Raw genomic sequence first — 27449 nt, forward strand, 5'->3', positions numbered from 1 at the left:
AAATAATAATTCCAGCCACTTTCTGGCACGTTCATAGTGTTGTGTTATACCACTGGGCCAGAGTTGTGGTTCTGTGTCTCCCCCCAAAAAAAAGGGAGATTAAAATTCGCACACAGTGTATATTCTGCTGTACTGCTAGTGTGTCGTATATATCAGGCAGCCACTTTCTGCCACGTTCATAGTTTACAGTTATACCACTGGGCCAGAGTTGTGGTTCTGTGTCTCCCCCCAAAAAAAAGGGAGATTAAAATTCGCACACAGTGTATATTCTGCTGTACTGCTAGTGTGTCGTATATATCAGGCAGCCACTTTCTGCCACGTTCATAGTTTACAGTTATACCACTGGGCCAGAGTTGTGGTTCTGTGTCTCCCCCCCAAAAAAAGGGAGATTAAAATTCGCACACAGTGTATATTCTGCTGTACTGCTAGTGTGTCGTATATATCAGGCAGCCACTTTCTGCCACATTCATAGTTTACAGTTATACCACTGGGCCACAGTTGTGGTTCTGTGTCTCCCCCCCAAAAAAAGGAGATTAAAATTCGCACACAGTGTATATTCTGCTGTACTGCTAGTGTGTCGTATATATCAGGCAGCCACTTTCTGCCACATTCATAGTTTACAGTTATACCACTGGGCCAGAGTTGTGGTTCTGTGTCTCCCCCCCAAAAAAAGGGAGATTAAAATTCGCACACAGTGTATATTCTGCTGTACTGCTAGTGTGTCGTATATATCAGGCAGCCACTTTCTGCCACGTTCATAGTTTACAGTTATACCACTGGGCCACAGTTGTGGTTCTGTGTCTCCCCCCAAAAAAAAGGGAGATTAAAATTCGCACACAGTGTATATTCTGCTGTACTGCTAGTGTGTCGTATATATCAGGCAGCCACTTTCTGTCACGTTCATAGTTTACAGTTATACCACTGGGCCAGAGTTGTGGTTCTCTGTCTCCCCCCCAAAAAAAGGAGATTAAAATTCGCACACAGTGTATATTCTGCTGTACTGCTAGTGTGTCGTATATATCAGTCAGCCACTTTCTGCCACGTTCATAGTTTACAGTTATACCAGTGGGCCACAGTTGTGGTTCTGTGTCTCCCCAAAAAATGAGGAAGTCTGGTGGAAGAGGCCGTGGGCGGGGGTTGTCAGCTGGTACTGATGGTGGTGCTGCATCTGGTGGTAGTGGCAAAAGCACAGTAACACCTAAGGCTGGAGGTGTTGAGCCTGCGTCATCGTCTGGCTACACAAGGCCTCGAAGGCTCCCTTACCTGGAAGTAGGAAAACAGCTTTTAAAGCCAGAGCAGCAGGAAAAAGTTTGGGCTTTCCATGCTGACTCAGCCTCTAGCTCTTTGGCCTCCTCTTCCCAAAGTTCGAAATGTCACAGCAGCCAGTCGTCAGTGGATGCTCCCGGTCAGGAACAAGACGTTTCCTTGTGTCCTTCTCCCAAACCAAAAGTGAAGGATGCTTCAGGCGACACAACAGGTTACTCCATGGAACTCTTTACACATATCGTGCCTGGGTTAGAAAGGGAAATTGTACCCTGCCCATTACAAGAAGAATCGGACATGGAGTGCACTGATGCAAAGCCACAGCTAGATTATGATGCTGTTCCATTGAGTCAGATCACTACATTGCCCTCGCAGTTTGCTGAGCCACAATCTGACCCTGATGAGACTATGGTGCCCTGTCCCGAACGTTTTAGCACCTTACACGGTGACACTGAGGAAGGTGCACATGACATTGAGGAGGAGGAGGTGATAGATGACACAGTTGTTGACCCAGATTGGCAGCCATTGGGGGAAGAGGGTGGCGCTGCCAGTAGCTCAGAAGCGGAGGAGGGTTATCCGCAGCAGCACCAATCTACATCGCAACAGCTGTCATCTGGCAGGCCCGTATCAGGCAAAAAACGTTTGACAAAACCAGTTTTAGGACAGCGTGGCCATCCTGTGAAAGTTGCACAGCGTGCAATGCCTGAAAAGGAATTCCATAGTAGGAAGAGTGCAGTGTGGCATTTTTTTGACCAAGATCCCAATGATCAGTCAAAAGTGATCTGTAAAAAATGCTCAAAGACCTTTAGCAGAGGGAAGATTCTTAACAATTTAAATACAACGTGCATGCGTAGACATTTAAACAGCATGCACTTGCAAGCCTGGACTAACTACGTAAAGTCCCGTACCGTTGGTGCACCAGGTCTGAATGAAGGTAGTCAGCACCGCAACATTGCTTCCCTCACTGTAAGCCCACCGATTAGGACACCAGCAGCAGCAAATGTGGAGGGATCGTTGCTAGGCCAAAGCAGTCAGGGAGTCAGAAGGTTATTGGTAGGAAGCACCATATGTAGGCCAACATCACCAACTCACTCTCAATCTGCCATGTCCACAACCACCACCACCGCTAGATCCACCATAGGAAGCTCTCCAGTCCAGCTCACCCTAGAAGAGACTGTTAGTAAACAAAAGTACTCATCCTGTCATCCGCATACACAGGGTTTGAACGCCCACATTGCCAGACTTATCTCGTTAGAGATGATGCCCTACCGGTTGGTTGAAAGCGAAGCTTTCAAAGCCCTGATGGCCTACGCAGTACCACGCTATGACCTACCCAGTCGCCACTTCTTTGCGAGAAAAGCCATCCCAGCCCTCCATCAGCATGTCAAAGACCGCATTGTCCATGCACTGAGGCAGTCTGTCAGTGGGAAGGTGCACCTCACAACAGATGCATGGACCAGTAGGCATGGCCAGGGATGTTACGTGTCCATCACGGCGCACTGGGTTAATGTCGTGGATGCAGGGTCCACAGGGGACAGCAATAGTGGGACAGTTCTGCCTAGCCCACGATCTAGGAAACAGTTGGCTGTAGATGTTCGCCACCCCACCTCCTCCTCCTCCAGAAACGAAAGCTCGTCAACAGAGCGCTGTCGCACGACCACTCCATCTGCAGCTGCCAGTGTTGCACACGAGGTGTCCCATTACGGAACAGCTAGTGGGAAGCGTCAGCAGGCTGTGTTTGAAATGAAGTGTTTGGGCGACAACAGACACACCGCGGAAGTTCTGGCCGAGTTCTTGCAGCAAGAAACTCAGTCATGGCTGGGCAGTGTACATCTTGAGGCAGGCAAGGTAGTCAGTGATAATGGAAGGAATTTTATGGCTGCCATAGCCCTTTCACAACTCAAACACATACCTTGCTTGGCTCACACTTTGAACCTGGTGGTGCAGTGCTTTCTTAAAAATTATCCGGAGTTACCAGCAGGTAACAGCATTTGTCCAGTATGGTTACAAAATATTTTTCATCCCTTATCGATGTTCTCCCTCACAGGTCATTCCCCTTTGATTACTGGGCATCTAAACTAGACACCTGGCCCGAATTGGCAGAATATGCTTTACAGGAGCTCGCTTGCCCTGCTGCCAGTGTGCTTTCAGAAAGAGTCTTCAGTGCTGCTGGTTCAATACTGACCGAAAAAAGGACACATTTGGCTACCCAAAATGTAGATGATCTAACCTTCATTAAAATGAACCAACCATGGATTGGCAATTCTTTTGCCCCACCTTCCCCTGCTGACACCTAGCTGGGGTGATAAATGACTCGCTTTTGCCCACCTCTTACTGACTTTGCCAATTCCTCCATTTGCAGCTGCTGAATGTCCATCATAGGCCATTTTTATACCTCCCTAAATGGGCTGACTCCCCCCACAGGACCGTGGTCACCACTTGGCGCAAGCACCCGTGCAAGTGCCGTTTGCCTGGACAGGTGGGTGCGCCCACTCTACCTTTACTAAACAAAGCGTTTGAATCTAAAGGCTTTCAGCCTCTATCAACAATATGAAACTGCATTTGGCCTGGTTCTTGGTTTGGGCCTAGTTACATCTGCTGCTGCCTCTTGGTTTCTTCAAAGAAACAAAGCTGCGTTTGAATCTACAGGCTTTTAGCCTCTATCAACAATATGAAACTGCATTTGCCCTGGTGCTTGGTTTGGGCCAAGTTACATCTGCTGCTGCCTCTTGGTTTTCTCAAAGAAACAAAGCTGAGTTTGAATCTACAGGCTTTCGGCCTCTATCAACAATATGAAACTGCATTTGGCCTGGTTCTTGGTTTGGGCCTAGTTACATCTGCTGCTGCCTCTTGGTTTCCTCAAAGAAACAAAGCTGCGTTTGAATCTACAGGCTTTCAGCCTCTATCAACAATATGAAACTGCATTTGCCCTGGTGCTTGGTTTGGGCCTAGTTACATCTGCTGCTGCCTCTTGGTTTCCTCAAAGAAACAAAGCTGAGTTTGAATCTACAGGCTTTCGGCCTCTATCAACAATATGAAACTGCATTTGCCCTGGTGCTTGGTTTGGGCCTAGTTATGTCTGCTGCTGCCTCTTGGTTTCCTCAAAGAAACAAAGCTGCGTTTGAATCTACAGGCTTTCAGCCTCTATCAACAATATGAAACTGCATTTGCCCTGGTGCTTGGTTTGGGCCTAGTTACATCTGCTGCTGCCTCTTGGTTTCCTCAAAGAAACAAAGCTGAGTTTGAATCTACAGGCTTTCGGCCTCTATCAACAATATGAAACTGCATTTGGCCTGGTTCTTGGTTTGGGCCTAGTTACATCTGCTGCTGCCTCTTGGTTTCCTCAAAGAAACAAAGCTGCGTTTGAATCTACAGGCTTTCAGCCTCTATCAACAATATGAAACTGCATTTGCCCTGGTGCTTGGTTTGGGCCTAGTTACATCTGCTGCTGCCTCTTGGTTTCCTCAAAGAAACAAAGCTGAGTTTGAATCTACAGGCTTTCGGCCTCTATCAACAATATGAAACTGCATTTGCCCTGGTGCTTGGTTTGGGCCTAGTTATGTCTGCTGCTGCCTCTTGGTTTCCTCAAAGAAACAAAGCTGCGTTTGAATCTACAGGCTTTCAGCCTCTATCAACAATATGAAACTGCATTTGCCCTGGTGCTTGGTTTGGGCCTAGTTACATCTGCTGCTGCCTCTTGGTTTCCTCAAAGAAACAAAGCTGAGTTTGAATCTACAGGCTTTCGGCCTCTATCAACAATATGAAACTGCATTTGGCCTGGTTCTTGGTTTGGGCCTAGTTACATCTGCTGCTGCCTCTTGGTTTCCTCAAAGAAACAAAGCTGCGTTTGAATCTACAGGCTTTCAGCCTCTATCAACAATATGAAACTGCATTTGCCCTGGTGCTTGGTTTGGGCCTAGTTACATCTGCTGCTGCCTCTTGGTTTCCTCAAAGAAACAAAGCTGAGTTTGAATCTACAGGCTTTCGGCCTCTATCAACAATATGAAACTGCATTTGCCCTGGTGCTTGGTTTGGGCCTAGTTATGTCTGCTGCTGCCTCTTGGTTTCCTCAAAGAAACAAAGCTGCATTTGAATCTACAGGCTTTCAGCCTCTATCAACAATATGAAACTGCATTTGGCCTGGTTCTTGGTTTGGGTCTAGTTATGTCTGCTGCTGCCTCTTGGTTTCCTCAAAGAAACAAAGCTGAGTTTCAATCTACAGGCTTTCGGCCTATATTTAGAATATGAAACTGTATTTGGCCTACTAGTTTGGTTGGGCCCTACTAACGGTGTCTGCTGCTGCTTGTTGTTGTCCTCCACTGAACAAAGCAATGCTGCCTGTTTACTCCTGTAACCAATTTTTTCCAGCTTTTAGCCTCCTTTTTTATTTTGGGCCTATATCTGTGTTTCCTCCTCATCCTGCCTATTACCCAGCCACTGCTTGATGGGTCTGCTGGTACATTGACCCAGACCACTACATTCCCCTTGCACTCTACACAGCCAGAATCTGACCCTGCTAAACGTCAGGTCCCCCTTCCCGCATACTATACCACCTTACACGGGGACAAAGAGGAAAGTGCATATGAAAGTGCAGGTTCCTTCATGAGGTGGGGGGGCATACTCATTGGTGACGTCACTGTCACAGGGCCCGTCATAGTACGCAAAAGTGTCACTGCCGGTGGGAGGCGCCCCCGCCGTCAAACACAACGCCGTACTTTGAGGGTCCCTGTGCCAGTTGCAATGTGAACGAGTGTGCCCCCCCTGCTTGCTCATGATCACAACACTTGCAAAGTTGAAATACTTACCTCTCCCTGCTCCACCGCCGTGACGTAGTCCGCATTTCCTGGGCCCACGAAAAACTTGAGCCAGCCCTACTCCCCCCACAACTGTTGCCAAATTACCCCCAAATTTTCAATGGCTAACTATTATTATAAGGTAAATTAAGATTGACAAGCTTAAGTAACAATATTTGATGTTTTTGATATTAAAATGGGCTCGGTAGGTGTTTTCCTGTCCTCCACTCACTGCCGACTTTTATTCCCCATTGACTTGCATTGGGTTTTGTGTTTCAGTCGGCCCCCGACTTTTCGCAATGATCGGCCGATTTCACCCTTTTGACAAAGTCGGGTTTCACGAAACCCGACTCGATCCTGAAAAAGTAAAAGTCGCTCAACCCTATATACCAGTACACATAGATACTAATGGATCTCATAAAATGTATAAACACAAATCTGTGTGACCTAAAAGACTCTACACTAAAGATGGTATGCTAGAAAGTAAGAGCTGTACTAAGAATAGGTGTAATGCTTACATCCGATGATGCACTATGGTTTAGTGGCTGCATAGTATTGGACCATCTTTTTATGAGATCCATTAGCATCTACTTGTACTGGTGTATAGTAGTCTTCTCATTTTTTGGCACCCTTCCTTATTCTACATTTAGGGCTTTTTTGATTATTGTTTTAATATGTTTCAATAAACTATATATTTTAATGAGACTTAGAACTTCACTTTTGTTGGTATTTACAAATATTGCTTTGTATTGTACAGTATTGGTAATTAAAAAATGTTAAACTAATTTTTTGAAGCAGTAGATAGGCATGCATTTTTGGAAGATCAATTTCTTATAACCTTGAGAAGGGCAATGACACTTCAAGGTCATGTCCAATAGAATTTTTTATTAACAAAATATTAAATAAGTATTTATAAAAAATATATATACAGTGGGGCAAAAAAGTATTTAGTCATTCAGCAATAGTGCAAGTTCCACCACTTAAAAAGATGAGAGGCGTCTGTAATTTACATCATAGGTAGACCTCAACTATGGGAGACAAACTGAGAAAAAAAAATCCAGAAAATCACATTGTCTGTTTTTTTATCATTTTATTTGCATATTATGGTGGAAAATAAGTATTTGGTCAGAAACAAACAATCAAGATTTCTGGCTCTCACAGACCTGTAACTTCTTCTTTAAGAGTCTCCTCTTTCCTCCACTCATTACCTGTAGTAATGGCACCTGTTTAAACTTGTTATCAGTATAAAAAGACACCTGTGCACACCCTCAAACAGTCTGACTCCAAACTCCACTATGGTGAAGACCAAAGAGCTGTCAAAGGACACCAGAAACAAAATTGTAGCCCTGCACCAGGCTGGGAAGACTGAATCAGCAATAGCCAACCGCTTGGAGTGAAGAAATCAACAGTGGGAGCAATAATTAGAAAATGGAAGACATCCAAGACCACTGATAATCTCCCTCGATCTGGGGCTCCACGCAAAATCCCACCCCGTGGGGTCAGAATGATCACAAGAACGGTGAGCAAAAATCCCAGAACCACGCGGGGGGACCTAGTGAATGAACTGCAGAGAGCTGGGACCAATGTAACAAGGCCTACCATAAGTAACACACTACGCCACCATGGACTCAGATCCTGCAGTGCCAGACGTGTCCCACTGCTTAAGCCAGTACATGTCCGGGCCCGTCTGAAGTTTGCTAGAGAGCATTTGGATGATCCAGAGGAGTTTTGGGAGAATGTCCTATGGTCTGATGAAACCAAACTGGAACTGTTTGGTAGAAACACAACTTGTCGTGTTTGGAGGAAAAAGAATTTGTTTCTCTGCAAAGGGGCCAGGACGACTGATCCGGGTACATGAAAGAATGAATGGGGCCATGTATCATGAGATTTTGAGTGCAAACCTCCTTCCATCAGCAAGGGCATTGAAGATGAAACGTGGCTGGGTCTTTCAACATGACAATGATCCAAAGAACACCGCCAAGGCAGTGAAGGAGTGGCTTCGTAAGAAGCATTTCAAGGTCCTGGAGTGGCCTAGCCAGTCTCCAGATCTCAACCCTATAGAAAACCTTTGGAGGGAGTTGAAAGTCCGTGTTGCCAAGCGAAAAGCCAAAAACATCACTGCTCTAGAGGAGATCTGCATGGAGGAATGGGCCAACATACCAACAACAGTGTGTGGCAACCTTGTGAAGACTTACAGAAAACGTTTGACCTCTGTCATTGCCAACAAAGGATATATTACAAAGTATTGAGATGAAATTTTGTTTCTGACCAAATACTTATTTTCCACCATAATATGCAAATAAAATGCTAAAAAAACAGACAATGTGATTTTCTGGATTTTTTTTTCTCAGTTTGTCTCCCATAGTTGAGGTCTACCTATGATGTAAATTACAGACGCCTCTCATCTTTTTAAGTGGTGGAACTTGCACTATTGCTGAATGACTAAATACTTTTTTGCCCCACTGTATGAAGCCAGCTAAACTTTCTTGCAGCTTCATTAATTTGTGAAGTTTCTAAATCAACAAGCACAATTGTGCAAAATGGTGGATTGACTTCATAGAATGTAATTTCTGGAAGTATTCTTTTTCAAAATTTTTGTAAATTATCATTATTAGGGTTGAGCGACCTTTACTTTTATAGGATCGGGTTGGGTTTCACGAAACCCGACTTTTTCAAAAGTCGGGTCGAGTGAAATCGGCCGATCCTATAAAAAAGTCGGGGTTGGGGTCGGCCAAAACTCGAAACCCAATGCAGTGCATTGGGTTTCCAATGGTTCCCAGGGTCTGAAGGAGCGGAAACTCTCCTTCAGGCCCTGGGATCCATATTTAAGTGTAAAATAAAGAATTAAAATAAAAAATATCGCTATACTTACACTCTGACGGGCCCTGGTACTAACTGGGAACCTTCCTTCCTTAGAATCAGCCTTCCAAGACCTGCGGTGACGTCGCGGTGACGTCGCGGCTTGTGATTGGTCGCGCGGCCCCCATGTGACCACTCGCGCGAGCAATCACAAGCCGCGACGTCTCCGTGATGTCACCGAAGGCCCTGGAAGGGCTGATTCTTAGGAAGGAAGGCTGCCGGAATGAAGCCGAGGGTGAGTATATTCCTATTAGGTATATACTCACCCTCGGACACGCCCTGCTTCTTTCCGACAGCCTTCCTTCCTAAGAATCAGCCCTTCCAGGGCCTTCGGTGACGTCACGGTGACGTCGCGGCTTGTGATTGGTCGCGCGAGCGGTCACATGGGGGCCGTGCGACCAATCACAAGCCGCGACGTCACCGCGACGTCACCGCAAGGCCCTGGAAGGCTGATTCTAAGGAAGGAAGGTTCCCGGTTAGTACCAGGGCCCGTCAGAGGGTAAGTATGGTGATATTTTTTATTTTAATTCTTTATTTTACACTTAAATCTGAATTCCGATACCAATTCCCGATATCTTAAACATATCGGGAATCGGTATCGGAATTCCGATTCCAGATTCAGAAGATCGCCGACTTCATGGCCGACCCCACACAGGGGTCGGGTCGGGTTTCATGAAACCCGACTTTGCCAAAAGTCGGCGACTTCTGAAAATTGCTGACCCGTTTCGCTCAACCCTAATCATTATAATTCCAAAACATTTTCCAATCTTTCATAAAAAATATTTTCCATTACCCTATGGGAAATGTTAGTAATGAAGTGAATCACCCTTATTTTTCAGGAAGGTATGTGATTCCTTATCCAAATTATACATTCAATACTGGTTTCCCTTCTAACACAAAATGTTCTGTAAGAAATGCATATTTGCTAGGCAGATTTCTACATCATTAGTTGCACATTTTCTTGTCCTTTCTTCCCTGGGGAAACTCATTTCATAAGTGTTACACAGTGAAAACAAGTATTAGAAGCAATGCAAGTTTGAGCAGAATGTTTATTATTGTGCAATAATACAGATGTATGTGAAAATAAAATAAATGTTAAATAAAACTGTTACTGTTTTTGTTAGAATGATGTAAATCATAGTCATGTAAATCTTTCTAAGCCTCTTCAAAAGAACATTAAACAACATTTAAAGAATCTCTTGGCATAATTAACTAGCTATAGTCTGGATTCTGCAGATTCCATAAACCATACTTCTACATACAGTTCAGTGTTTTATTTCTAATGTTTTTTTGTTGTTGCATTTTTGCTTTTTCAATAGCTTGCTTTTGCAGATTATTAAGAATTAACTATATCTGCAGAGGAATCTAAGGGTACCGTCACACAGTGCCATTTTCATCGCTACGACGGCACGATTTGTGACGTTGCAGCGTCGTATAAGTATCGCTCCAGCGTCGTAAACTGCGGTCACACGTTGCAATACACGGCGCTGGAGCGATAATTTCATGATGTATTTGCGATGTAGAAGCCGTTGGTTACTGTGCGCACATCGTATACAACCTGTGTCACACGATGCAATCATGCCGCCACAGTGGGACACTAGACGACGAAAGAAAGTTTCAAACGATCTGCTACGACGTACGATTCTCAGCGGGGATCCGGATCGCAGTAGCGTGTCAGACACTGCGATATCGTAAATGCATCGCTGGAACGTCACGAATTGTGCCGTCGTAGCGATCAAAATTGCACTGTGTGACGGTACCCTAAGTGACTGAAATATTGCACAATATCTTAAAGCAATTTTTCGGTTTCTTGGTGGGCTGACTAGCCTCAGTTAAAATACAGATTATCCTTACTGTAACAATGCACTGTCTAAGTAAGGCTGGCAGCTCTTAATTGGGCTTCCATGGACAGACTTTACTCAAACCATATCCTTACTGCAGGTTCCAGTACAACCTTGGCTTTCACACCTTAATCCCTGTCGAGTGATCTGGACTTAAGTACCATATGTGATTTATATTTAGTATTGCTTTTTACTTTTAGCAGGGTATGTGTTTAATTTTGTTTTCATCTTAAGTTTTGTCATTATAATAGCCAGTGTGAACTTGTTCCCAAACATTGCATGTATACCAACTTACACTCCAGTTCACTTCTTTCAGGTTTGATTTAGGTTCTTGCACTCAGTGCACGCAAGGGAATGGCTTCCTTTTCTTTGAGCTGGGCATTACGCTTGTGTAGTGTCTCATTGCTGGGTGGCCAGAGTGGGGTTCCAATCCTGCTCTGTGCTCATTCATATTGTGGTCATTTTTTACATATGGTAAGATTTTAATAGTAGAGGTTAGGATTAGGGTTGATCGAAACGGGTCGGCAATTTTCAGAAGTCGCCGACTTTTGGCAAAGTCGGGTTTCATGAAACCCGACCCGACCCCTGTGTGGGGTCGGCCATGAAGTCGGCGATCTTCTAAATCTGGAATCGGAATTCCGATACCGATTCCCGATAAGTTTAAGATATCGGGAATTGGTATCGGAATTCAGATTTAAGTGTAAAATAAAGAATTAAAATAAAAAATATCGCCATACTTACCCTCTGACGGGCCCTGGTACTAACCGGGAACCTTCCTTCCTTAGAATCAGCCTTCCAGGGCCTTGCGGTGACGTCGCGGTGACGTCGCGGCTTGTGATTGGTCGCGCGGCCCCCATGTGACCGCTCGCGCGACCAATCACAAGCCGCGACGTCACCGTGACGTCACCGAAGGCCCTGGAAGGGCTGATTCTTAGGAAGGAAGGCTGTCGGAAAGAAGCAGGGCGTGTCCGAGGGTGAGTATATACCTAATAGGAATATACTCACCCTCGGCTTCGTTCCGGCAGCCTTCCTTCCTAAGAATCAGCCCTTCCAGGGCCTTCGGTGACGTCATGGAGACGTCGCGGCTTGTGATTGGTCGTGCGAGCGGTCACATGGGGGCCGCGCGACCAATCACAAGCCGCGACGTCACCGCGACGTCACCGCAGGTCTTGGAAGGCTGATTCTAAGGAAGGAAGGTTCCTGGTTAGTACCAGGGCCCGTCAGAGTGTAAGTATAGCGATATTTTTTATTTTAATTCTTTATTTTACACTTAAATATGGATCCCAGGGCCTGAAGGAGAGTTTCCGCTCCTTCAGACCCTGGGAACCATTGGAAACCCAATGCACTGCATTGGGTTTCGAGTTTCGGCCGACCCCGACCCCGACTTTTTTATAGGATCGGACGATTTCACTCGACCCGACTTTTGAAAAAGTCGGGTTTCGTGAAACCCGACCCGATCCTATAAAAGTAAAGGTCGCTCAACCCTAGTTAGGATCGCTCTGATTGGGAAGACATTAGTGCAGGTGGAATGGCTTTTTACTCTTTTTTTTAAAATCAAAAACAGCTAACTACGTATCCAAAGTTATTTTATATGCACTACAGTTTTTTACTTACAACAGGATGTAAGTTTAATTTCATTTCTATTTTAGGTATTATTTTTTAATTTTAGGGGGCCAACCTCCATGGTCAGGCAGAGATAACTGAGGGTCATTTATTATTATTAATTCTAAGTCTTACACTTGACCAACTTTATGTCATATTAGATATTTCATTGCCAGGTCATTTAGGGGCTATCCCCAATGGTGGTGGAATTCTCTAATGCCTTATAAGGCATGCCTTAGCTAAACGGGGGCGCAATCTGCGTTTTACATTTTTAGGGTGCTAACCTCTGCAGCACAGGCAGTGGTAAGACTAGGTTATATACCATTATATCCCTTATATATGTGTATACAAGTAGATTTTCTTTTTTCTCATAATATGAACATTCTTAGTAAAATACTATTGGCTCAGAAAAAAAGGTGGTCCGTGATTCCTCATGCATGCCTTTTTATCATCATTTGATTTGAGTCTATGTGTCATAACTCAGTTTAGTGATTTGATGCAGTAGCCAGTTTCTGCTTTGTAGGTCCCTCTGTCTGCTGAGGTATTGCCCTTTCTTCCTTGTCCAAAATCTGAGGGTTTCTATTGTCTTTCTTTTCCTTTCTTGGTTTGCTATCACATTCTTGGTGGTGTTTTATACGTTCACCCTTCACTGCATTTACTTGCTGATCATCCTTCTTAGTGGATGTGTGTTCATGAGTTTCAGCCCTACTGCAGAAGGGTTTACCTTGCTTGATAAACTCCAGTGGTATTCTTGCAGTCTGTTTACTTTACCTCCCCGAATCTTTTTCTTTTAGCACTGTTAGGTTTCTGGGAGGTTATACTTGTTCCTTTTTTTTATTTCTCATTAACTTTCCCTTTATACCCTATATGAATATGTCTTAGTTTCTTACACTGGGTTTGCATATCTCTTTTCACACTTTTGTTTTCCCCTTGCTGGCATTGTGTTGCAGCCTCCCCTCTGATGCCTTAGGAGGTACTAGAAACCCCTCAACAGCCTTTCAGGGATTTTGGTCAGAGGTGGTGTTTTTGCTTGTGTGGCTAGAAGTAATTGCTGGGGGTTACAGAAAGTGACCATGACCAAGGCTCACAGCTGAGATAGGATTAGAACAGATAAGCAACATTATGTAGCAAGACAAAGACATCCTGTCTCGGAGGGACCAAAATTCCCTGCCAGACTAAAACAAGACCACACCTGCATCATCCAATCCTGTGGGCAATGCAAGTATGGCACCACCTAGCTGCAGAAACAGAGAATGTAGGAGATGTGTCAGACAGTACATCAGTCTTAACTATAGATGGGCGAACCCGAACAGTAAAGTTCGGTGTCCGTACTGAACACCTACTGTTCGGGCATGGACACCAAACACGGACTTCATCAGAAAGTCTGTGTTACTATTTGAGTTTGGCTGCGAAACACTGGATATTTGTCATGCTGTCATGTGCATAACATCACAGAAAACACCGCCTCCAATCAGCGGTGAAATCATCCCCGCCGGTCACAGAGCCGCCGTTCCCACAATGTGAAAAGACGTGAGCGCTCAGCTGTGATTGGAGGTATAAAGTTTCCCACTGGTCACTAGTGTCAGAGGATGGTACTACTGCTCCCATCATCTGACAAAAGCTGCCGCTAATAACAGCGAGAGAAGGGGTGGCTGATGGGTGTATTCATTAGCTGACTCCTGCACTGTAAATAAATAATTTATAAAAATACAGTGTGGGCTCCCCTGTTTTTTCGATAACCAGCCAGAGAAAACTCACATCTGGTGGCTGCAACCCTCAGCTGTCAGAAAGGCAGGTTATCAAGAATAGAGGGGTCCCCATGTCATATTTTTTAATAATTTAAATAAATAATTAAAAAACTGCTTAAGGTCCCCCCCATTTTGACAACCCGACTTGCTAAAGCAGACAGCTGGGGGGCTGGTATTCTCAGACTGGTGAGGGGCCATGGATATTGCTCCCCCCAGCCTAAAATCAGCCTAAAATAGCAGCCCGCAGCTTGCCCAGAAAAGGCACATCTATTAAATGCTCCAATTCTGGTGCTCTGCCCATCTCTTCCCACTTGCCCTGTAGCGGTGGCAAATGGGGTTCCTATTTGTTGGGTTGATGTCACCTTTGTATTGTCCGGTGACATCAAGCCCACGGCTTAGTAATGGAGAGGCATCTATAAGACACCTATCCATTACTGATGCTATAGTTGTGTTGTAAATATAGACACAGCAATAATAAAGTCCTTTATTAGAAATAAAGCAAAACACAATTTTACTTTTTTATTTAAAAATAATAAACACAGTTATACTCATCAAACGCCTATTCCACTGAAGCCTTCTTTGTCCTGTAATAAACCAAAACTAAAAAACAACAATATGTCTGGGGAAAAGCAGTTTTCAACTTGGACGGTACCAAAATATGACCGTTCATGCTGAGAACCACTGGTGAATGAGCTAATGTGAGTGCAGACTCAGTGCCCAGCATTGATGTCATTGGGGCTACCTCTGGTCACTGAGGCTGTATTCCCAGCTGAGCTGAACTGCGGTAACCTCAGTGAGATCCCCGCTAGCACCGTGAGAGGTTTTCTCACTGGATGTTCGGGCCCCCCATTCAAGTGAATGTGGTTCAGGTTCGGGATTGGGTCCAGGTACTGCTCTGTAGTTTTTGTAACTGTTCGGCTGAACTCGCCGGACCCGAACATCCTGGTGCCCGCCCATCTCTAGACTTCACAGTATCCCACTTTTCAGAGGGGCCTCCAGAATCTTAGGACCAGGTTTACCTGGAAATGATTTCTAGAATTCTGTGATCAAGTTATTGGTCTTGATGTTATTAGCGAAATTCAAGATCTCTCCTTTGCTCATAATAATAACAGTACATATATTTCTACAGCCCCAACAAATTCCACAGCACTTTATATGTTACTGGAATTATATACAGACAATAAAAGACTTTTCAGAGTAACACATAATTCAACAACTATCAAGAAGAGTGAAAGTCCTACTCACAACCTTACAGTCTATAAGAAAATAGGTGGAAGATAAAAGGTAAAAGGTAAAAAATATGCCTGTCGAAGGGGCTAGATTCTGAAATTTAGGAAGGGAGAGAAGATAGTCTGTGTACAGAAATGTTTTTTTTTTAAGATCCCAATTAAAACTTTGAGTTAAGCTGCTTTTCTGGGGTAGTGGATTCAAGAGAACTGGTTCAGCTTGAGAAAAGTTTTGGAGATGGTAATGGATGGTTTAAATTAAATTATATGTTAGTCTTAGATCATTAGCAGAACAGAAAGCACAGGTAGGGTGGTAGATAGAGAGGAGGAAGGATATGTAGGGCAGTTTAGAACAATTGAGCCCTTTTTGGGAGAGTCTGCTAAGTTTATATTGTTCTCTGTAGCTGATGGTCCACCAATGTAATGACTGGCATAGAATGGAGGCATCAGTGTAGCAGTTGGGCAGAAATATGGCCCTGGCTGTGTCATGGGTGCCCCAGAGGCAACAGACAGTCGCTCTGCATCTGGCTGCAAAAGGTCTCTGGAATTGGCATTGCAGAAGCCTTCTTACTCCTTCTGACTTTTGGACCCAGTGGCAACCTCCCTCTGCCTCTAATTGACACAGCCACTGATGATATTGACATTTTACCTTGTGAAGGCTTGGAGCTGTAGCAGTCGGCCTACTTCCTCTCTGGTACTTTTGGAGGGCGTTTGCTGTTACCTCTCTGGAGTCTGATCAAGCTAAGTTTCTTCCCCCTTGTTGGTCTCCCTTCTTGTCTTTAGTAAATACAAGTACCTTATTTGACAATTATACATGGTAAGAATAATTTATCCTAAACAAATAGTAGGGCCATGTATTATAATCTAGGATTTTAGTGACTCATCATCACATGTAAATGAAAACACTGACGGAACAAATGATCTATAGGTCTATATTTATGCCAAAATACCAAATTTATTACTACATTTACAACAAAAATGACAAAGCAAATGAGGGATTAATCGCAAGGGAATGTAACACAAAATGGTGCAAAAAATAGGCCTCGCAGGGACCAAGGCTGCAATAAACTAGATACCAAATAGTTCATAGACTAGTTCACAATTATGGGCTATATTAAAATCAAAAGTGTCCCAAATATTATATGCAAAATCTAAATATGGTTACAACACCTATAAATATCGAAATATGGGGTATAGCCATGATGTACCAACATCAGTATGCCCACACCAGCCACAGGATGACCTTTGATAGTCTAAAAATAAAGTGCCATAGACTCGTGCATAATTAGCAACATGCGGTACAAATAAACAATATTACCGGTGATAGCAGGGGAAATGAATGCAGCCTGGTCCATGCGCGTCCGCCCCGACGCGCGTTTTGGACCTTCCTTCTTCGGGGGCCTGCATTCTGACCAAATCCATTGCATTTTATACCATCCAAATGTGTGCCGGCATTACCGCATGACCGGAAGTGACGTTCTCGGCTGAAGATGACGCGCCCGTCTCCAAGCCAACCACGACGCCAGGCGTCGGCGTCACATGACCGCAGGTCCTACAGGCACTGCAACCATAAAGAGACACCGAAAGCCGCCGGGGGCAGCAGGGGCACTGAAGACCGGCGCGGCCTATTTTTTGCACCATTTTGTGTTACATTCCCTTGGGATTAATCCCTCATTTGCTTTGTAATTTTTGTTGTAATTGTATTAATAAATTTGGTATTTTGGCATTAGTATAGACCTATAGATTATTTGTTCCCTCAGTGTTTTCTTCTTGTCTTTAGTGTATAGTGGGGACTGACCAGTGCACATCCCCCTTCCCTATTCAGGGCCTAGCTTTAGGGATATACAGGGCTTAGGTTTCCTGTTCGGCGATTGGTGTGGAACAAATATACGGACATTAGGGTTGGCAGGGTGCTAAAAGATCTGCCTAGGGGTCTCTACTGCTCCTTTCCCTACCATTTGGGCTTCCTTCCCCTCATTTCTTCATGGTGCACTTAGTCTTCCCACACTGTGCATCACAGGCTGCTGCATTTAGGATAAATTGGAGAGGAGATAATTTAGTATGAGGGAGACTGATTATTAGAGAGCTGCAGTAGTCTAAAAGAGAATTAATCAGAGAAACAGTAAGAATTTTTGCAGTTTCATAGGTAAGAAAAGATTGGATTCTTAATGTTTTTGTAGAGCAGGTGAAATGAGCAAGTGAGTGGTTCGATATATCGAGTGAAGGAAATAACCGAGTCAAATATAACGCCAAGACTTCAACCTTACTGCTTGGGAGTAATGGTAGAACTACACATGGAATTTGTAATATCTTGTTTAGATAAGTTAGTAAAAAATGAAAATACATGAAGTTTAATTTATGAAACACAATTATGAAGACAAGATGTTAGATAAAGTAGATAGAGAATCACTGGTATTTTGTCTTAAGGCCCCGTCTCACATAGCGAGATCGCTAGCGAGATCGCTGCTGAGTCACAAGTTTTGTGACGCAACAGCGACCTCAGTAGCGATCTCGCTATGTGTGACACGTACCAGCGATCAGGCCCCTGCTGCGAGATCGCTGGTTGTGTCGGAATGGCCTGGACCTTTTTTTGGTCGTTGAGGTCCCGCTGACATCGCTGAATCGGTGTGTGTGACACCGATCCAGCGATGTCTTCACTGGTAACTAGGGTAAACATCGGGTTACTAAGCGCAGGGCCGCGCTTAGTAACCCGATGTTTACCCTGGTTACCAGCGTAAATGTAAAAAAAACAAACAGTACATACTCACCATCTGTTGCCCGTCAGGTCCCTTGGCGTCTGCTTCCTGCTTTGACTGCCGCCGTAAAGTGAGAGCACAGCAGTGACGTCACCGCTGCGCTCTGCTCTCACTGTACGGCGCCACACAGTCAGAGCGGGAAGCAGACGGCAAGGGACCTGACGGGCAACAGATGGTGAGTATGTACTGTTTGGTTTTTTTGGTAACCAGGGTAAACATCGGGTTACTAAGCGCGGCCCTGCGCTTAGTAACCCGATGTTTACCCTGGTTACCCGGGTGCTGCAGGGGGACTTCGGCATCGTTGAAGACAGTACAACGATGCCGAAGTCGTTCCCCTGATCGTTGTTCGCTGGAGAGAGCTGTCTGTGTGACAGCTCCCCAGCGACCACACAGCGACAAAACAGCGACGCTGCAGCGATCAGCATCGTTGTCTGTATCGCTGCAGCGTCGCTGTGTGAGACGGGGCCTTTAATCAGGGGGTGATGAAAGAAGATATGTGTAATTGCTGTCATCAGCTTATTTATGGTACTTAAAAATAATCAGCTCTCATTATTTGTGAAGTAGGGGTCAAACGGTATATAAAAAAGAGAAGGGTATCTAGAACTGAATATTGATGAACCAAAGAAGTAGGATGAGAACCAAAAGGTATCTTTGAGATTCTAATGCAGAGCATAGTGAGGAGTTGATGATCCTTGGTGTCAAATGCTGCAAAGAGATCTAAGAGAATCAAAAGGTAGCAGTAACCAATAGATTCAGCTGTTAGTAGATCTATCATTTCTGCAGCATGCAAAAAGTGTAAACCAGTTCATAAAGCGCCAAGAAGAGAGTTATATGAAAGACAGTGGACTATATGTGAGTATATCAAGCACCTCAGGAATTTGGAGATGAAGAAAATTAGACAAGTCTGTAGTTAGCAAAGCACTTCTGGTCCAAGTAAGTTTTTTTTTAATAGATGGGTTATGAAAGATGAAGGAAATATGAGAGAGGTAAAATATTTTAGATACTGTAAGTGGGTAGTGAAAGCCAAGGAGAGTGACTGGAGGAGGTGAGAGAAGCCTGGTAATAACTTGTTCTTCCTTGACCGGTTGAAAAGCGGAAAGTAAACTTGATGAAATGCGAGGAGGGAAGATGCTTCATGCCAGTAGGGGATTGGAAAAGATTACCCTGACAGATATGACAATTTTTTTTAATGAATAGTCAAATTGTCACCATTGCATAACTTTTCCAATGTACGAGATAATACAAGCACCCTCCCAGTATGCAGGAATATAGAGTTTTTTGCACTTCATACTCCAGACTGCATCTTACCAACACAGGAGGAGGAGTCCTAACAAAGTGAACTACTGAGCATTATACTTAGAGATTTGTGGTACACATTGAGCATCCAGAAGGAAGGAGGAAGTTCAAGGGCTACTGGATTAATGGCCTCAGCTATTTTACAAGTACCAATACATTTGGGCCCTTGCTTAACAAAAAGAACCTTAAGTTTGAAGTTTTGGTGGGTAACCAATCCATACCTTGTCTCAAAAACCAAAGCCTTTAAATACCTTTTATTAGCAGAAGAGGTCTGTCTATCCTGTTCCCTCTACAGGTTCTCTCTGACTAGTGACAGGCGAACGTGAACAGTAATGTTTGGGGTCCAGACCGAGCACCTATTGTCTGCGCATGGACCCCAAACACCAGGTTTTCTCCAGTAATATGTGTGACAGCGAAAGAAACACCAACGGCTCTGATCGGTGGTAAGTTTGTTACCTCCTGTCAAAACGCTGCAGTTCCCATGCTATCAGGTGACAGCGTGTGAGCCAGCAACTGTGAAAGGTGGTAAAAAGGTTACCGCCAGTCACAGGTGTCGGCTAAGGAGAGAGAGCAGGTGTACGATGATGAGAATATTCATCAGCCGGCACCTGTGCAATAAACAAATAAATAAAAAATGGTGTGAGTTCCCCTCTATATTTGATAATCAACGCAGGTAAAACTAACAGCTGTGTGCTGCAAACTCCTAGCTGTCAGCTTTATATTGGCTGTTTATCAAAAATAGAGTGGTCACCACACCATATTTTTTAATTATTTAAATAAATAGATAAAAAAAGAAAACAGCCTGGGTTCCCCTCCCCATTTTTGACAACCAGCCAAGTTAAGGCAGAGAGCTTGGGACATGTATTCATAATCTAAGAAGAGGCCATGGATACTGGCCCTCTCCAGCCTAACAATATTTTATTAAGTAATTAAAAAGTATGGCATGGGGACCCATATATTTTTGATAACCAAAAAATATAAAGCTAACAGGTGCTCCTATGTGAGCATCACTGGCACTTTTCTGGTGACAGCTATCTTCGGTATACACGTATCTGATGTCCAGATTATTCACAGTATATTGGCTTGCAAAAGTTTTCAACAGTTTTTCTATATTGCTACTTTACAGCCAGAATATAATTATTTTTGTTATCGGATTTGTATGTGATGCATCAGCACTAAATAGAATAATTTGGTAAAGTGAAGTGAGAATAATATAGGAATAAATTAAATTTATGGAATCAAAAAACTGGAAATTGTCATGTGCATATGTAGTCATCGATTTTGCTATGAAGCCCCTAAAAGCAAATACATTCATAAGCCACACGCTTAGGCTACTTTCACACTTGCGTCGTTTGGCCTCCATCGCAATGCGTCGTTTTGGGAAAGAAACGCATCCTGCAAATGTGCCCGCAGGATGCGTTTTTTTCCCATAGACTTGTATTGCCGATGGATCGCAACGTATGGACATATGTCGCGTCTGTCATGCACTGGATGCGTCGTGTTTTGGTGGACCGTCGTCACCAAAAAACCTTCAAGGGAACGTTTTTTCGTACATCGGATCCTGCATTTCCTACCGCGCATGCGTGGCCGGAACTCCACCCCCTCCTCCCCGGGACTTTAGAATGGGCAGCAGATGCGTTGAAAAACTGCTTCCGCTGCCCACGTTGTGATGAATTTTCACAACATCCGTCGGTACGTCGCGCCGACGCTTAGCGACGTCCACGTACCAACGCAAGTGTGAAAGAAGCCTTGGTGAAATGAAGGCAACGTGTATGCAATCTACCGTATATACTCGAGTATAAGCCGAGAATTTCAGCCCAAATTTTTGGGCTGAAAGTGCCCCTCTCGGCTTATACTCGAGTCACGGTCTGTGGCAGGGTCGGCGGGTGAGGGGGAGAGAGCGCTGAGGCATACTTACCTAGTCCCGGCGATCCTGACGCTCCCCCTGCCCGTCACACTGTCTTTGGGTGCCGCAGCTCTTCCCCTGTACAGCGGTCACGTGGGACCGCTCATTAGAGAAATGAATATTCATTTCTCTAATCAGCGGTGCCGGTGACCGCTGATAGAGGAAGAGGCTGCGGCACCCGGAGACCAGCTGTCCGGGGGAAGGAGCGGGACGCCTGGAGCAGGTAAGCATCGCATCTTTACCTGTCCACGATCCACACGCCGGGAGCCGCTGCATCTTCCCGGCGTCTCTCCGCTCTGACTGTTCAGGTCAGAGGGCGCGATGACGCATGTAGTGTGCGCGGTGCCCTCTGCCTGATCAGTCAGTGCGGAGAGACGCCGGGACCGGACGCTGGGTAGCTGCAAGCAAGAGAGGTGAGTATGTGATTTGTTTTTTTTATTGCAGCAGCAGCGTTATATATGGCACAGATTTATGTGGAGCATCTATGGGGCCAAACTGAATGGTGCAGAGCATATAGGGCACAGCTTTATAATGAGCATCTATGGGGCCAAACTGAACGGTGCAGAGCATATAGGGCACAGCTATATAAGGAACATCTATGGGGCCAAACTGAACGCTGCAGAGCGTATATGGCACAGCTTTATATGGAGCATCTATGGGGCCATAATGAACGGTGCAGAGCATTGTATATGGCACAGCTTTATAAGGAGCATCTATTGGGCCATACTGAACGGTGCAGAGCATTATATATGGCACAGCTTTATATGGAGCATCTATAGGGCCATAATGAAAGGTGCAGAGCATTATATATGGCACAGCTTTATAAGGAGCATCTATGGGGCCAAACTGAACGGTGCAGAGCATATAGGGCACAGCTATATAAGGAGCATCTATGGGGCCAAACTGAACGGTGCAGAGCATATATGGCACAGCTTTATAATGAGCATCTATGGCGCCAAACTGAACGGTGCAGAGCATATATGGCACAGCTTTATAATGAGCATCTATGGGGCCAAACTGAACGGTGCAGAGCATATAGGGCACAGCTTTATAATGAGCATCTATGGGGCCAAACTGAACGGTGCAGAGCATATATGGCACAAATTTATAATGAGCATCTATGGGGCCAAACTGAACGGTGCAGAGCATATATGGCACAGCTTTATAATGAGCATCTATGGGGCCAAACTGAACGGTGCAGAGCATATATGGCACAGCTTTATAATGAGCATCTATGGGGCCAAACTGAACGGTGCAGAGCAAATAGGGCACAGCTTTATAATGAGCATCTATGGGGCCAAACTGAACGGTGCAGAGCATATATGGCACAGATTTATAATGAGCATCTATGGGGCCAAACTGAACGGTGCAGAGCATATATGGCACAGCTTTATAATGAGCATCTATGGGGCCAAACTGAACGGTGCAGAGCATATATGGCACAGCTTTATATGGAGCATCTATAGGGCCATAATGAACGGTGCAGAGCATTGTATATGGGGCACAGCTTTATATGGAGCATCTATGGGGCCATAATGAACGGTGCAGAGCATTCTATATGGCACAGCTATATATGGATAATATATGGGGCAATAATCAATGGTATGGAGCATTATATATGGCACAGCTTTATATGGAGCATCTATGGGGCAATAATGAATGGTATGGAGCATCTATTTTTATTTTTGAAATTCACCGGTAGCTGCTGCATTTTCCACCCTAGGCTTATACTCGAGTCAATAAGTTTTCCCAGTTTTTTGTGGCAAAATTAGGGGGGTCGGCTTATACTCGGGTCGGCTTATGCTCGAGTATATACGGTAAGTGTCATATTGTCTGTCAGTATGGAGTTAACTTTCTGAAAGGCCACAGAGGCTGCAACACCTTTAACCCCTTAATAACTGCAAATACATTTTTTTACTGACCTGCAATATAAGAGACTAGCAACCATATAGGTGACTATCCAGTATCTGTACCCTGTACAATATAGTCAACATGTTGCTGCATTAGCCACTATCAGCATTGGCACCATCCATATACAGTGGGGCAAAAAAGTATTTAGTCATTCAGCAATAGTGCAAGTTCCACCACTTAAAAAGATGAGAGGCGTCTGTAATTTACATCATAGGTAGACCTCAACTATGGGAGACAAACTGAGAAAAAAAAATCCAGAAAATCACATTGTCTGTTTTTTTAGCATTTTATTTGCATATTATGGTGGAAAATAAGTATTTGGTCAGAAACAAAATTTCATCTCAATACTTTGTAATATATCCTTTGTTGGCAATGACAGAGGTCAAACGTTTTCTGTAAGTCTTCACAAGGTTGCCACACACTGTTGTTGGTATGTTGGCCCATTCCTCCATGCAGATCTCCTCTAGAGCAGTGATGTTTTTGGCTTTTCGCTTGGCAACACGGACTTTCAACTCCCTCCAAAGGTTTTCTATAGGGTTGAGATCTGGAGACTGGCTAGGCCACTCCAGGACCTTGAAATGCTTCTTACGAAGCCACTCCTTCACTGCCCTGGCGGTGTTCTTTGGATCATTGTCATGTTGAAAGACCCAGCCACGTTTCATCTTCAATGCCCTTGCTGATGGAAGGAGGTTTGCACTCAAAATCTCACGATACATGGCCCCATTCATTCTTTCATGTACCCGGATCAGTCGTCCTGGCCCCTTTGCAAAGAAACAGCCCCAAAGCATGATGTTTCCACCACCATGCTTTACAGTAGGTATGGTGTTTGATGGATGCAACTCAGTATTCTTTTTCCTCCAAACACGACAAGTTGTGTTTCTACCAAACAGTTCCAGTTTGGTTTCATCAGACCATAGGACATTCTCCCAAAACTCCTCTGGATCATCCAAATGCTCTCTAGCAAACTTCAGACGGGCCCGGACATGTACTGGCTTAAGCAGTGGGACACGTCTGGCACTGCAGGATCTGAGTCCATGGTGGCGTAGTGTGTTACTTATGGTAGGCCTTGTTACATTGGTCCCAGCTCTCTGCAGTTCATTCACTAGGTCCCCCCGCGTGGTTCTGGGATTTTTGCTCACCGTTCTTGTGATCATTCTGACCCCACGGGGTGGGATTTTGCGTGGAGCCCCAGATCGAGGGAGATTATCAGTGGTCTTGGATGTCTTCCATTTTCTAATTATTGCTCCCACTGTTGATTTCTTCACTCCAAGCGGTTGGCTATTGCTGATTCAGTCTTCCCAGCCTGGTGCAGGGCTACAATTTTGTTTCTGGTGTCCTTTGACAGCTCTTTGGTCTTCACCATAGTGGAGTTTGGAGTCAGACTGTTTGAGGGTGTGCACAGGTGTCTTTTTATACTGATAACAAGTTTAAACAGGTGCCATTACTACAGGTAATGAGTGGAGGAAAGAGGAGACTCTTAAAGAAGAAGTTACAGGTCTGTGAGAGCCAGAAATCTTGATTGTTTGTTTCTGACCAAATACTTATTTTCCACCATAATATGCAAATAAAATGATAAAAAAACAGACAATGTGATTTTCTGGATTTTTTTTTCTCAGTTTGTCTCCCATAGTTGAGGTCTACCTATGATGTAAATTACAGACGCCTCTCATCTTTTTAAGTGGTGGAACTTGCACTATTGCTGAATGACTAAATACTTTTTTGCCCCACTGTATGTGTATCCCCTTAGATGCTGCTGTCAAAAGTGTCTACATCATATAAATGATTAACAGTGTGTGGATGCTTCCTATTTAACCCTATTGGCAGCCTGAGATCATGATTGTGTGGTGCTGATGTTTGCCATGGCAGTTCACGACCAAATAATGGCCTTAGGCTATGTGCACACGTTCAGGAATTTTTGCTTGTTTTTCGCGTTTTTTTGCATACATTAAGCATCCTATTTATTCAAACCACATTTTTTGTGCACATGTTGTGTTTTTTCCGCGGCGGAATCGCATTTTGGAAAAAAAGCAGCATGTTCATTCTTTGTGCGGAATTGCGGGGATTCTGCACACATAGGAATGCATTGATCCTCTTACTCTCCGCATGTGGCTATGCCCACCATGCGGGAGGTAAGCGGATCATGTGCGGTTGGTACCCGGGAGACTCTCCTCCAGGCCCTGGGAACCATGTAATTGTTAAAAAAAAAAAGAATTAAAATAAAAAATAGTTATATTCTCACCTTCCGGCATCCCACGCAGCGTTCCAGCTCCTCGCGGTGCTTCCGTTCCCAATAATGCATTGCGAGAATGACCTGTAATGATGTGCGGTCTCGTGAGACTGTATGTCATCTGGGGTCATTGCTGCAAAGCATTACTGGGACTGGAGCTTCGCGAGGAGGGGGAAAGGCTGCTGGAAGGTGAGAATATTACGATTTTTTATTTTTTAAATTATTTTCAACATTAGTTCTATGTTTGACAAGTGTGACCATCAGTTTTCCAAGCGATGCTACAGATCGCTTGGAAAACGCTAGCATTCTGCAAGCTAATTATGCTTGCAAAACCCTAGTGTTTAGCGGGAAAATGCATGCCAATTCCGCATGCATTTTTCCCGCGGCAGGGAGTTCCGGAATTGGCGCCGAAATTTCCGTGGCAATTCCGGACGTGTGCACATAACCTTAGAGTCTGAAGGCTATAGCAGCCAGTTCAAAAGTTATCAACATTAAGGTGGTAGAAATACTCTTTTTCATTTCTGTCATGTCATTTTACATTAATTCCTGAAAATCATCTAAAGGGTTAATAAACTACCTGACAGCAGTTTTAAATGTGTCGAGGGGTGCTGTTTTTAAAATGGTATCACTTTTGGGAGTTTTCCAATATACAACACCCTCAAAGTCACTTCAAACCTGGATAGGTCCCTAAAATTAATTTAGTAAATTTCTTTGAAAAAAATGAACAATTACTGCTACATTTTTAAACCTCCTAAAATGTTAACAAAGTAAAAAAAAATTCACAAATAGTGTTGATGTAAATCAGACATGAGGGAAATGTTATGTATTAATGTTTTTCTGTGGTATGACTATCTGGACTAAAGGGGTAATCATTCAAAGTTTGAAAATTGCACATTGTTTTACATTTTTGCCAATTTTTTTTATATGTTTTGTATTTATTTACAAAGAGCATTGACCTAAATTTTACATGATTATAAATTATAGTGTGCCACGAAAAAACAGTTTCAAAGTCACTGGGATTTGTTGAAGCATTCCTGAGTGATTACCACATAAAATGACAAAAAGCAAACAAAAGAAAGGGAATGGTGCATCACTGTTTATTATATAGTAGGTAGTGTTTGATACTGCAGCTAGGATCCAGATTCGTTTAACCATCGGATAAGTGAGGCTGGTGTCACACTGGCGTTTTAAACGGCCGAGTGCAATTCGATAAAAAATCGCATTGCACTCAGACCAATGTTAAGCTATGGGGCAGTTCCCACCAGCCGACTTTTTGTCGGCCATTTTCCTCGGTCCGAGACAATCGCAGCATGCTGCGATTGTCTCGGACCGAGGAAAACTCTCTGCTCACTCACACCCATATAAGCCTATGGTCCGAGTGATGTGCGTTATAAGCGAACCCCAACAATGGAGGAGATGGATAAATTCATTTCTCTGCCTCCTACGCAGCTGTGCGCCGATCCTCCCTGTGCGAGAGAATCGGAGCACAGACGCATGACACTCAGCTCCTGTTCTGCTGCGAGCAGGAGCCAAGTGTCATTAGCATATCGTATCCGATGATCTCGCATCGGATGCAATCCGCCAGTGTGACACCGGCCTTAGGAAAAAAAATTGGATCAGCAAACTGAATTTCAATAAAAAAAATCTTCTTTATTTCATTCTTTTAAAAAAATTAGTCCAGACAGATGATAAAATCATGTAGAATTCTTACGCGTTTCTGGCCGTAGCCCTTAGTCATAGAATATAGCAGTATTACAACAACAGAATTTTTATATATAGAGAGAGGCACAGCCTCCTATGACATCATGATAGAATTAACTTGAACACAATTCACCTGTTTTCATCTATAAGAATATCCTTGCAGCTATACGATAGCTCAAAATGTAATATTCAAATCAAACAAAGCTCCAGAATGCAACTTCATGAAGATATATAAAAAATACAAAATCATTATACTGTTTATAAACGGCAGTTTGATTCACACCACAGAATGCGAAGTGAACAAATCGCCTCAGGTGTGA

At 44.1% G+C, this 27449-nt stretch overlaps 1 protein-coding gene across 1 annotated transcript; it reads left to right on the forward strand.

Annotated features, from left to right (window-relative positions):
- Positions 1-27449, forward strand: LOC143799653 (uncharacterized). Its single transcript, XM_077281157.1, has 3 exons — positions 1-789; positions 1077-2309; positions 27293-27449. The coding sequence occupies exons 2-3, from the start codon at positions 1102-1104 to the stop codon at positions 27447-27449; spliced, it is 1365 nt and encodes a 454-aa protein (XP_077137272.1). The 5' UTR covers positions 1-789; positions 1077-1101.

The sequence above is a fragment of the Ranitomeya variabilis genome, chromosome 1, assembly GCF_051348905.1.
Source record: "Ranitomeya variabilis isolate aRanVar5 chromosome 1, aRanVar5.hap1, whole genome shotgun sequence".
NCBI classification, from domain to species: domain Eukaryota; kingdom Metazoa; phylum Chordata; class Amphibia; order Anura; family Dendrobatidae; genus Ranitomeya; species Ranitomeya variabilis.